The 13,081-nt window shown below is 43.3% G+C and overlaps 1 protein-coding gene across 1 annotated transcript; it reads left to right on the plus strand.

Annotated features, from left to right (window-relative positions):
* Positions 1–332: 332 nt before the first annotated feature.
* Positions 333–12,027, plus strand: LOC103142134 (UV radiation resistance-associated gene protein-like). The gene is made up of 2 exons (XM_016674321.1): positions 333–834; positions 11,143–12,027. Exons 1-2 carry the CDS (start codon positions 686–688, stop codon positions 11,957–11,959), a joined length of 966 nt encoding a protein of 321 aa, XP_016529807.1. The 5' UTR covers positions 333–685; the 3' UTR covers positions 11,960–12,027.
* The last annotated feature ends 1,054 nt before the right edge of the window (positions 12,028–13,081 follow it).

The following is a 13,081-nucleotide window of genomic DNA, read 5'->3' on the forward strand; positions in this document are numbered from 1 at the left end:
AAGAAAAAGAGAGTGTGGTTGCCGTGGTAGCCAAGCGGAAACAAAACAGATGTCAGATAGGTGCCGAGGCGGCCCGTGTGACGGCGGGGCCTCGGAGATGTACGGTGGACGGCGTCCAGGGATGTAGGCTAAATAAACTCCCTGCGATGATCGCCGGCTGGCATTCCTGTGACATCACTCCTAGATGCATCTGGCGCTTCGAGGTGGCCTCGCTCTACTCTTTTTTTACTGGATTAGATTCTATCATCATAAAATAAAAGCAGGAGGAACTGTTCAAGGCCAGAATTAGAAAGTGGAGGGGGGAGAGGCTGCTGAACAACCTAATGAGGTCCATAATGTGCTCTTTGCGCCCTTTTCATCCAGATGTTTTATCAGAAGTGTTTTTCTTGCCGCCCCCACCTCATCTCCTGTCTTTCAGCGCACCTTGCTTGTTATCACACATGCCCGCTATCAGCAGAAGGTGCCCATTGTGTGTCCAGATGAGTAATAGTCTGAAAGAGAGAATAGGAACAGGTCATGGTGGAAGAATGTAGACTTCAGACGTTTTCTGTAAGGGATGTTTTGGTTTTTTTTCCTCTCTCTCTCTCTCGCTCTCTCCCCCTCTCTCTCTTTCTCTCGCGCTCTTCGCCTAACATGCCAGGCTCGTGTGTGAGAGCGGTGACCGCGTGCTGCATGTGTGGCCCTAATGGGTGTAGCGTGTTGCTTTACATTAATGATGATGTTTTGTTCCCTTGTGTTGCAGCTGAGATATCAGCATGGTTTGACCACCCCGGACCTGCAGCAGACGCTTCCCAACCTGAAGAACTTTCTGGAGCACGGCCTGATGGTGCGATGGTAAGGATCCAGTGGTGACCTCGTATTTAGGTTTCTCTTCAGGCAAAGCCTAATCACACATGCATATCACAAATACTTTGTGTGTGTGTGTGTGTCTTTCCCCCCCCACGATTTAAAATAATTTTAAAGATCCCTGTTGAAAACGCCTAAAAGGAGAATATATTATTCAAAGTCCGACCGGCACATGAATACACAACTTAGGATAACACGGCGTTACGCCAATGACAACATACGAAACCGCATGTTTTCAGCCATAAAACCTGTTGCATATAAAAAAAACCGCTCTAAGACCAGTCCAGCTGGCAAAGCATCGCTGAGACACAACAGTCCAAAGAATAAGCGGGTTCTCTTGAGTCCTGCTCGTGTGTCAGAGGCCAAGCTTTTTTTTTTTCATTCCTGCAAGGTTTTCCTTAGGCTGTCAGCATTAGTTGTACTTCTTATTAGTCTTCTATATCAGCTGCGTTTCAGTTGCACAATTCGACATTTTGAAAATCAATTTGCTTCATGTTAATGAGCCAAATTTGGGGAAAAAAAAAAAACTTGTTTTTTGATGAAAGGTTCTGGCACAATCGAGATTGGTTTATTTTGCAAAACTGCAGTGGAGTTTGTTTTTTTTCACATCGCCCAACTCACATGATTGACAACTGGATGTTGCCACATAAAAGAAGACGAAAACAGGAGATAGTAGGAAAATGATGAAGCATGTTTTTTAATAACTTATTGCATTAAACTTATTCGCGTGTGATTTTAATTGTGTTATTTAATGGCGACACCGCAGTTGCAAAATTGTGTTTTGTTTTTTTTTTACATTAACGGAATATCGACAAAGTTTTGCACGCGTTAGTAATGGAAACACAGCTACAAATCTGATCCTTTTCTTTTAGACCTAAAGGACAATAATTTGTTGATTCAGTTGGAATGTGATTCAAACTTATTAGTAAACAAAAATGTAAAGATATTTTCTAGGCTAACAATATTACATCTCCAAACAGTTGTTTTTACGTCTTCACCAAGTATTATGTCTGAATTAACTTGGTATGAAAACTTCTTCATGCATAATTGGAAGTTTTCTCTGATTCTGTGACTGGAATATCTCTGAAATTCAGTCACCAGTTCATTTTTAAGTTTTCTTCTGTTCGACAATGAATTACTCATGCAGCGTTTCTTCCCAAAGCATGCTAATCTAACTTTTGTTTTCTTAAAACCATCTACTACAGCCATGCAAAAACTGGATACCTATCTGCCTTAATAATATCTTTACTATCCTCCAGTTGCTTAAAAGTGTCAAATAAATTACCTACGTCTTACAAATCATGTCCAGCTTCCTTCAGGCTGCTAAAGTGCAATGTAGTAATTCATTGTCATAATTAATCTCCATGCAGCTAAGATTTATCACATTGTTCTCATGCAAAAAGAAAAGCCAGTACTTCTCTTAGTGCAATATTCCTTCCCTCCACAATTATCGCTGCTCAGATCTCTGTGTGTCGTCTTCTGACCTGCAAGTGACCCCCAGTAAACCCAGGAGTTGGTATGAATCAGACTTCAGCCGCACCGGCCTATAAAAGACAAAGTTGTCTTTGATCCTCCGATCTCCTCCGAGGGTCAGCAAAGGGGAAAATGTGTATTTCACACATTAATTGAATAATCTTTTGTTTTGAAAGAAAAGAAGCCATGAAGAGTCGGAGCTCCCAAATCAGCTCTCCATTACCGCACAGCCCTCCACCCCCCCGGCGTAATGGGAAATGGAAGGGCCCAAAGATACACGAGATGAAAGCATTGCGCCTAAAACCCTTAAGCTGTGCGTGTGTGTGTGTTTGTGTGAGTGTGAGTGGATGGGATATTTTAAAAATGGAGGTTTGTGGTGTAACACTTCTTTAGGCTGCTGTAAAACTGTCGCGCCAAACAAACAGCTGACACATTCACAATTAAGCCAAAAATAATCCTGACAAATTAGGATTTAAAGCGATCTTCATTCAACAAAGAATTTTGCGTCCAATAGGAAATGGTGTAGCCATTTATGGTCGAATATACAGCCTGGTACAAACAACCATCCTCCACTGCGCAGAGAAAAGCTCCAAGCTAAGTGAAGCATCTGTTGATGTTAATCCAATACTTGGACTGAACGAGTTTGTTCACTTCCTCCTCCTCCATTGCTAAAACTAAAACTCTAAAACGGTGCAGAAGATCAATGTTATCGTTCACAACGTCTTCTGTTCGCTGATTGGCCCGGTAGAGATTTTACCGGAGGAATGCAAGTCGATGGGAGGAAGCCCAGACGGATCACCAAAGGTTGATGAGAATCGATTGGAGTTGCATAGGAAAGCAATGCCCAAGCTGTCAAATATACAACTAGTGGGTTTTTTTTTAAATAATACCACATAAATGTCGTTTTGGTTTTCTTTTGAACAAAAAATGGCAAGGTAAAATTACAGAAATTAAACCCTGTTGTATATTTCCTTTTTTTTTTGTATGCTTTTGTCTTTTGCAATGAGCTTTGGCTCTTTGCCATCACCCTAATCATTGGCTCCTTCCCCAGATTCAAGTCAGGGCTCTTGCTTGGCTGCTCCAAAAAATGTTAACACTCCCAATCAAAAGAAACATGTTGGTTTTAAAAAAAGATTAAAGCTAAATCTGAATAATTTTGGACTGAACTGTTGCAGGAGGAGACTCTACAGAGAGTGATGAAATTATTCCCTTTCACTATCTCACTCTTACAGTTGTCCGTTCTTTCCGTTAGCTTTAATCGACCTGAAGGCGTGTGGCTAAACAAACGTTTCCTATTAGAAGAAACAAGTGAATGTTCCTGGAGTCCTATGTCCTCCTAAGTTACCCCGTCTTCCTCCCGTCTTGCCTAAACCAAACACCGACTGCAACATTGTCAGCAGCATATGTTTGGACCATTACAATCTATTTTAATATTTGAAAAATGTAACTTTAGTTTTCTAAGTGTTAAGTGAAGAATTTGGTGCCATGAGAAGTGAAAAGATCAGAACCACAAGAGAAACACGAGCGTAACGTCACGTGATCTCGTGTTCGCCGACCGGTGTTTTTAGGCTTCCCCTTAGTTTTTGGGATAAGTTGAGCTTCTCCTTTGACTTTGACAGATTCCTCATTCAGTCACTTGCTAAGTATTTTCAAAGGTGCCTGACCTTTTCCAAACAGTTTCTATGGAGGGTTTCCCAGATGGTTCTGTGAAACGAACCATCTGGCGCATCAGGTTAAGGCGCAGATCTGCTTTTCCCCACATTTAGTCCCTACATGGACAAATCCCGGCGCTGTCCAAACCACTCAGCGCCAGGATTTTCCTCGTAGGTATTCCGTCTGATGCAGATCATTAACACTTCTCCTCTCGTACCCAACCAGCGTTCGGCCAATATGCATATTTAAACGTTTGAAAACCGTGTTGAAGTTGAATTTATCGCCGCGTTGGAGCAGCTGTGCTCCTGTGAGTAGGAGCATTGAAGTCTCCTTCATCACATAACCTTTTCAATAAGCTTAAACATATGGAAACCGTATTTCATCTGGTCTCAACCATGTGTTTTACACAATCAAGCTGCACTCGCTGCATGCTATGATGTATGATTTTTTAAGGTATTCAAAGTTAGGAGAACTTTGACCTAATGAAATATGTACTCTCCACCGTACCGTCCCGTCTTACTCAAGTAGAAAATGTCAATCGCTCTCATTTTAATTTTTTTTTCTGAGTGTGAAGAGAGTCCATTGTCCGACTGACGGGATGAAACTCGATTACCGCCGGGCATCCAATGTTTGTGTTTTATGCTGCAACCCCTCTGCTTTCTGTGTCTGAGGCTCTTATTGTGAAGAAAGAAAGGAAGTACTTCGTACGTTGCCCATTTTGTGTTGATATAGGTCTTTCCACCACAGGTTTCTGAACATTTTTTTATCTAGAACTAAAAAAAAAAGAATTATCTTACGTGTTTGTTGAAAGTGTCACTGTGTCGTGACAGCATGATATGTGACATATAATCTTTGAGACGCATAATCTGCGCTGCTCTGCCTTCTCCCAGTGCTAAATACAAACAACCAGTCACATCCAGGAGGAGCCATGTTCTTTGCACTCGTCGCTCACCAGCCCCCTCTGATTGGTTGTTTTTGACCGTCGTATTTCTTCCGATGGCGGCAGCAGCAGCACAGACAGGAGACGGAGGAGATCTGTCTCATTTCATACTGACATGACAGTTTTAAACATGTTTTTATAAAAGCTATGTACTTTGAATTTTCTCAACTTTTTATTCCTTTTTTTTTTTATGCATTAGGACTGTTACTCCGACACCTGGACCGTTTACGTAGATTACGTATCCTGAAAACGAACGACCCCTTTGTCCTGTAATAGCGCTGCTGTAATCTGTGGATACAGACCAACGCTCACTGGAGTCCAGAATATGACTTTATACAGTAAAATCAGAGTAACACACCATCAATCTCTGATGTTTTTCATATGGGTTATGGTTTAAACTGTGTAGAAATGTGAGATTAGCTGCACTTATCCCAACTCCTGGAAAGAAAGGAGAACTAAGCTATCTGAAGACATCATCTGTAACCATTACATAGCAGCTAATAAAGCCTGCTAGATGCCTTGTTCAAACATTAACCAAACACATACATGTTGCAGCTGCGTGTCTGCTCTATTCAAATGTCAGATCAGTATAAACACTGCAAAATATTCAAACTAAATCTGTTCGCGTGAACGCTCTGTCACTGGGGGAAATGGAAGATCACATTTTCTTTAACTATATTTGCTAAAAAAAACATTGACAGTGACAAAGATGCTGTCAGTTTTTGACAGCACTGTGAAAATACTGATGCTGTCCACTTCCTAGCTGTACTGGACTAAATGGCCGTTTCAGTTTTGTTTTTTAATCAACTTAAAGTTCATCTCCTTGTCAAAATCTGATCAATCTGGATTGAATAACTAAACACTAGTTTGAGATTTATCAAATCTGTATTCTTTTGGTCAAAAAAACAACATTTCTATGCTTTGTTAGAATTAGATGAGCAAAATACTAAATCTGGTACTCTGAATAAAATTTAACTTTTAACCTTTATGTGAAGTAATTAGGTTTAGCAATATTTCAATTTTTTTAATCGGTCTTCTCGTTGTTGACGTGAATGAAAGACGTCCTTCGTTCAACCTGGAAAACATTATTCAGAGAATCTTGAAAGGAGTCAGACTCTCATGTCTCCAGGGGAAATGGTTCCTGTCCCACAGAGCTTTCCGGTTTTTTTTTTCTTTCAGGAAAGATATTCTTCTAACACGCACCCTTGCACTGTTTCCTTTCCATATAAACTCTAGTGGTTTGGTTTGGGGGTGGGGGGGAGAATAAATTCAGATACAGTATCTCGCTTTGGGACCATCTTATGAAATATGGATGAATAGAAAGACTAAATGGCAGCTGCAGGTAATTTTTCCCTTAGACTGTGACAGACGGTATAATCTGCTTCCTTTGCCTCTGTGCCACCTTTTTCTTCTTTCCACGCATCCAAACAAGGAGGATCCCACAGGGGAGAGAGGAAGCTGCTTCCAAAGCAGGTTGGAAACAGAGCCAACCCTGTATTTCTAAGTATTTCAGCATGCATCCTTTCTGCAGGGAGATTCCTGTTTAACACACCGAGACGAACACTGATAGTGAGCTGGGATCATCTTGAATATTGTGCGCAAATCGAGTGAGACGGTTTTTGATGGAAAGCTCAAAAGTTTGTTGGGTTTTTTTAACTCTCCTCTGGCAAGTTTTTGATCTTATCTTTATACATTTCCAAACCGCGTTGCCCCAGAAAACCGATAACTTGGCAAAAGAGAGAGACTCTCGGTGCAGACAAAAAGAACGGGCAGAACACGATGAGAACCAGCGGAAAGATGGTGAATCTATTACCCCGAGGCAGACGGGGACGGTACCAGAAAACAGCTTTGCTTGTGAAAACGCGCAGTCTCCAAGATCAAAGCCAAGAGCTTCAACATGCTCCGAATCCACCGAGAGTTTTCTGGAGGTTCTCGGCGTCCTCAGATCCGCCGCGTTTCCCTGAGCGACTCTTTGTTTACACGGCAGCAGAGGAAAGGTGCTGATTCAACACCTGATATATGTGGACAGCTGCACCTTGCTCTGAGACAAATATAAAGGTGAAATGTATATAAATATTAAATAAACAATTTGCAAGGTTCATTGAGCCTGACAGGTGGCTGTGCATTTTCTGTATTCCTAATAATGGCTGACTTAAAGGGCGAAACCAGGAATGTTTCTTTTTCTCTGTCCTGGATCACTGTGATGGTACATTAACTCTCTGGACACCAGGGCATACTATGGTAACATTACAATTTTCATTGCTTCACTAAGCCAAGAGTTGAATTGCTCTCATGATAGTTTTTTACTCTTCTTTGTCTGTGTGCAACTGTAGCTCTTTTAAAGCTCCGAGGCGGCGTCCGAATCCAAAAAGCAGATGGTTGAATCGCAACGCCCGATGTGCCGTGTGGTTATTCCCCGTCTTCAAAGGCCTGACAGTCAGTAATCGTTGCGCTGTTAGAGCAAAAAACCAAAACTAGCTCCCACCGCAGTGCAGATGAAACCATAACACGCTTTTTGTTGTAGCACTGCAGGGACATCACCAGGACACTTCAAAGGACCAAATCTTATCTGTTCTTGTTTGCTTTGGCCCCGGCGTTTGGCTCTTAGCGGGATTCAGACATGAACAGGGGGACGTGCTGTGGAACCCGTCGAGGGTGGGTTGGCCCCTGGAACGGCTTGGCTTACCAAATTCTTGTTTCCTCTTGAAATGTTTTACATCGGCAGAAAAGGAGGAGAGCAGGATAAAGGGAATTGAGTCTGCGCTTGCTTCAGTAGCTGCGTTTCTACTGACCGCATGATTGTGCAATTTGACGTTTAAAAAAATACTTTTGACCGTATCGAGGTTGATTTATTTCGCAAAACTGCAATGGAGCCACTTTTTTTTGCATCACGCGAGTCACGTGGTCAACAAACATTGAAGACAACGACGATAAGAAGTAGCTGGATGATGATAGTGTGGCATGTTTTTTTTTTTTTATTGACACATTGCGTGAACAAACTTAACTCGCGTGTTTTTGATTGCGTTTCTTATTTAATGGCAAAACCGCGATTGTGAAATTGGGATTTTTTTTAATATTGACAGTTTTGCGCACATTTGTAGTGGAAACGCAGCTGGTGTGATATTTTCTGTGATGAATTAGGCGTAGGAATCTTGTGGCCCATCTAACTATTGCTCAAGATATGCAACACACAGACTGACTCTCCTAGAGACTTTACCTGTTACTAAATCATATTAAACCAGCAGAACGTTTTTCCAGTTTATGATGATTTTGCGTTGCTTCTTCAGTTTCTTACAGATATAAAAGTTGCACAGAACAAGTTCTGGTGTGCAGTTTTGGAGCAATATTTCAATAAATCTTCCATAATGCTGCTGAAGAGGGTCGACTTTTTACTTCTTTCAATTTAGGGCAAATTACAAAAGGATCGATTCAAGGGAGTGCTTGAATGTTTGATAAGTTGTTGATCCACTTCCTGTCTCTAAAATTTTTAACATTCCCTCTTTAAAAAAATGTGTTTGACCTTCTGAGTTATTCATTTATCCAAGGAGATGCTTGTTTAAGCAGTTCTTACTTGTAGAAAGGAAACGGCGATACTTGAACCGTCACACAGCAGACCAAGAATCACAGTTACCCGACCCTGAGGAACTGTTTGGCATTGTTCCGCGTTTCCATCTCTCCTAATCTGCACAAACACGGACTGTTATCCTGCGCATGTAGCCTAATTAGCCACACTCAAGCAAGACATGACGTCCGGATAACCGTTGAACTGGTTTGAAACAGCAGATGTTATGGCCGGCCAGAGATCTGTCTGGCTCAGGTCCTCGCAGACACACCCAGTCTTCTCACTTACTCATTCACCGCTTCTCAGATTGACACGTGGAGTGGAAGGGAATAATGCAGCTCACCTGCAGCACGCGGCGCTACTATCAGTGTCCGGTATTCATGCGAGTAAAGATGGCTTGCCGCCCAGAGCGGCACAGTCGAGTTTTCGTGATACTTTTTGATTCTGTTTTTAAAGGGGCAGTGTTATGTGAAATCATCTTTTTTGATCTTTATGTCATTTTATAAAGTTATTCCCTCATCAAAAACGTATCTGGAGAATGTTTTTGATTCTTTCATAAAAGGTTTGAGAATTCCTATAATCTCCCATGGCAACCATTCAGCTGTGCAAAATTCTGGGGGGAAATGAATGGATGCTCAGTGAAAACTGTCTCGACACTTCTGCAGGAGCTAATATCTGTGGTTGTCTTTATTCCCGCCTCTTGGAGGTACAGCCAATCTGTGTTTGCCTTCATTTTCCAATAAACAAAGTTTCAATGTTTAGGGTAGTCTTTAGAGGGCTAAATATGGTTTGAATGATTATTTTCAACACAAATCTTTTTACATTTTCTTTTCAGCCTTGGTGTCTTGTGTCTCTAGAGACTCTTTTTCCATTTTAACTATTTTTGCAGGAGCACTGAAGCCTCTCTGTCTGTAGGCGAATGATTTGCGCTGTACGTCGTGTTTTTGCTGAAATGCCCGTCCGCACAGACGATCCCTCTCACCGACTCTGGTGAACCTTTCTCAGCATGTTTGTCTGCTTCCTTCCCATCAGTCAGCCATGCCTCGCTGCATCCTCGCTCGGCAGCCACGCTGCAACCTTACTCTACGGATGGTTCTGATTTCACTGCAACACACCCACTTTGAAGTTGACTGGTTTCTCTTAACACGAGACAGGCGTCTCCTGTCTTGGGCTGGACGTCCTGCCTGTGAACCCGGTCAGGACCACCTCAGCAGGGTGTCTGCGGGGGTCGGGCTCGGGGTCCGTTTGACAAGCCGTCACGCGTTTGGTAGTAAAAGCGTCCGTCAGACGGCCGACCGGCCGACCTTGAAAGCGTGCGCTCTCGATGTCGGCGAGCTGCTCTTCCTCGGTAAATGTCAGGTGACAGGAGACTTATCTGTTATGACAAGACGTCCAACTGAACAAGCAGAGGCCCGTCCTCAAGCCTTTTAACCGACACATGTGAGCGTGTAACGTGGCATGGAGTCACATTGAAGACAGCACTTAAGTAGACCAGAGAATTGTGCGTGGCCTTGGCTATTAGGAGAGCCAGTGAGGCCCCCATTTAGATAGATTTATGACTCCAGTCTGGGGGCTGGGCGGGGTGTCCCACATCTCCAGCCTGTTATCTGTTTTAGAAGAAAATATCTGACATACTTTGGTGGACGCCTGCTGCGCTCTTCCAGTTCGAGAGAACATGAGTAAAGCCTCAGAGGCTGCAAAAATGCTTTCTGAATGCTGTAAAGTGGAGTGATTTACAAAGAGCCGCAGCTGCCCCCTGGATTAGAAGCAAAGTAGCTGGGAGCCGCGCTGCCGAGGTGCTGATAAGCATCGGCTCTCTCTGGAAATCTCACTTTCTTCTGCCAGCTGGTTACCTTAAACGTTCAGTGCCTTACGAAGGTATCCCTACCTGAAAACAATCAAGCTCCTCCACTTCCTCCTGATGCTACTGTTGCGGTCTGAAGAAGTACTCAGCTCCTTGTCAGAAACAACCAATCAGAGCCAAGAGGTTTTATCCACTGTCAGCAGTGGCCATGCTAACTAGCCTTAGCATTCTTGACGTGCTCTGCTGTTGGTACAGCCAGGGAAGGGCGTGAGCAGCATTTACATGAATGATTGACAGCGCTAAGACCCTCCCCCCGGCTCTGATTGGTTGTTTCTTAGTGGCGTATTTCTCCAGTTAGCACTTGGAGAAAGCAGAGGAGTTAGACTTTTTTTTCAGATTATCTTTCTTATACTATCGAGACATATTGATAATTTTAACAAAAATGTAAAAAAAAAAAAAAACATTTTGCTTTTTATAAAAGTTATACTTCAGCTTTAAACACAAGCCAAAATACTTGAGCAAAAATAGAACAAGATGCCGTCAGCAACTCTTTATTGAAGCAGTGGGTTTAGCCATGCAAAAACACATGAAACCAATGTTATGAAAATATGTCGAAATTGTTCTATTTATAACTAACTTTTCTCTGCCCAGACACACACAGAATCTCCAACTTGCCACAAAGTCAGGTCAACGTCAAAGTAGATTCTTTTTAGGGGTGTTGGAGTAAAGGGGGCTGAGTGTGTTGTGCTAGGATGTAGATACTGAAGCACTGAACCGTATATGGACTTTTCTACCGTCCACAGAAGCATTATTTCCACGGTTTTATCGTATTTTCTTGTTCATTTGTTTCTTTGCTCCTTGCAGCGACCGACATCACGTCTCCAGCTCGATTCCAGTGCCCTCCAAGTTGCAGCTGGGTGTGTCCGCCACCTCAGAAACGGGCTACCCTCACCACAACAGTTCTCCGGACCGAGGCCCGAGGAAGAGGGCGAGCTCAGAGGCCGAGGCGCAGCTCAAGTACAAGCCAACGCCTTCCCCAAACAACAAGGCAGCCGCAGGGGAAGAGCGGCCTCCAGCTAACCTGACACCACCTTCACCGGCACCAAAGCATGTGTCCTCGTCGCTTGACGCCAGCACGGCCAACATGGTGGAGGAGGAAGAGGAGGAGGAGGAGGAGGGGGAGGGGGAGCAGCAGGCTGGGCCCAGAGAGGTAGAGGAGAAAAATAAAACCGCTGGCGTAGGGTGGGAAGCGGATAAACAAAAAGAATCTGAGGAACGGCCGGCCAGTAGCGCAGGGGCATCCAGTTCCTCCGCAGTGCAGGAAGCTGGAGAGGAAATTGTTTCCAGTAACCATACAGGCGCAATGAACGGCTCCCTGGCAACAGGTCAGGCGCTGTTAGGCCTCGTCCCGGAGTTGCACTGCTCCGTGGAGCAAGCTGAGGAGATCATGGGCACAGAGGCCACGGGGCTGGGCTTAGGGGTGGGGCTGGGTTTAACAGACGAGGCCCGGCTGGACGACTACCACTGCATTCCTGTGGACCACGCGGTAGCCGTGGAGTGCGACGAACAGGTGCTGGGAGAGCTGGACGTGGCAGGCTTCGAGGAGTTCAACAGGCGCATCTATGCACTAAACGAGAACATGTCCAGCTTCCGCCGGCCGCGCAAGAACTCTGACAAATGAGATTTGGGAGGGGAGGAGAAGGGCAGAAGGCCACAGGGAGTCTTGGTAAAACTTGCACATCGTCTGAACAGATACAAGGCAGGGAGATGAACTGAATAGACTGGAGTGTGGTTCTGAGCAGCAGCTGTTCCCGGATGAACCGATTTGCACTTATTAATGACATTTCCCCCCAGTAATCTTTCCAGTTAGAAAAGTCAAATGAAAGTCCTGGGACAGAAAGTGCTTTTGTTTTGATTCCAGCAGCTACACAGCTGTATAAAAAATGGCCCAAAACAGCTCATCGGGTGTTTCAATTAACAAGTTTGACATCCGTTTATGAATTCAACAATTACGCGAGACTTTACGTGGGACCACTCAGGCGACATTTCCACTCTCATCTAGTTTTCCAGTAGAGATGCAAAGAGAAACAGAATCTATACATTGGTTGCCAGTCGTCCAATTACAAACTTGACCCAAACTCTTCAGTGTGGAAGTTCCTGCTGTGAGAAGAAGATTGAAAGTTTGCTAGATTTAGTGTCACTGAGGTGTTTAAGATGAAGTTGGGAGAAGCAGATTTAAGTTTTGAAAGAAATCTGTGTTTTCTGTGACATGTTGGAGCATGTCGAAACAAATGTATCTTTTGACACTTGAAATAAGACAAAGCCAACATATGAGCAACTTTTTAGCAAGATGTAGGAGCTTGTTTTAAGTAATTCCTTAATATTGGTAATAAAAATAAAAAAAACTACTCGCTTCACTGATGCCAAGACATTTTCCAATGTTATAAGTGAATTAATCTGCTGGTGGAAGTTGTCCTTTTTTCATCCATATTAAATTATGGATGAAATATTATGAATTATTTACTTAAAACAAGCTCCTATATCTTGCTGAACAGTTACTTGTTAGATAGTTTTGATTTATTTTAAGTGTACCAAGATAGTTTTTGCAGTGCTGGGGTTGACTCAGGCTGCGAGAGAGAGAAAGAGAGAGCAAAGCTTTCACCAGATAACAGGAAGGCTGAGTGTAAAGTGCTACTTTTGTAACTCTCTAAGGTCAGGAATAAACCCAGTCATCCCATTGGTGTTTCAGATGTCAGCCCACTGGGTTGGATGTCAGTAGAATGCTTTCCATTATAGATCTGAG

This window comes from Poecilia formosa, unplaced genomic scaffold (assembly GCF_000485575.1).
Source record: "Poecilia formosa unplaced genomic scaffold, Poecilia_formosa-5.1.2 Scaffold93, whole genome shotgun sequence".
Taxonomy (NCBI): domain Eukaryota; kingdom Metazoa; phylum Chordata; class Actinopteri; order Cyprinodontiformes; family Poeciliidae; genus Poecilia; species Poecilia formosa.

Excerpts from the sequence above, each read along its gene's own strand:
- LOC103142134 (XM_016674321.1), top strand. The coding sequence starts at position 686 with ATGGGTGTAGCGTGTTGCTTTACATTAATGATGATGTTTTGTTCCCTT. Across the intron at positions 835-11,142 it reads CACGGCCTGATGGTGCGATG|CGACCGACATCACGTCTCCA; the intron begins GTAAGGATCCAG and ends TGCTCCTTGCAG.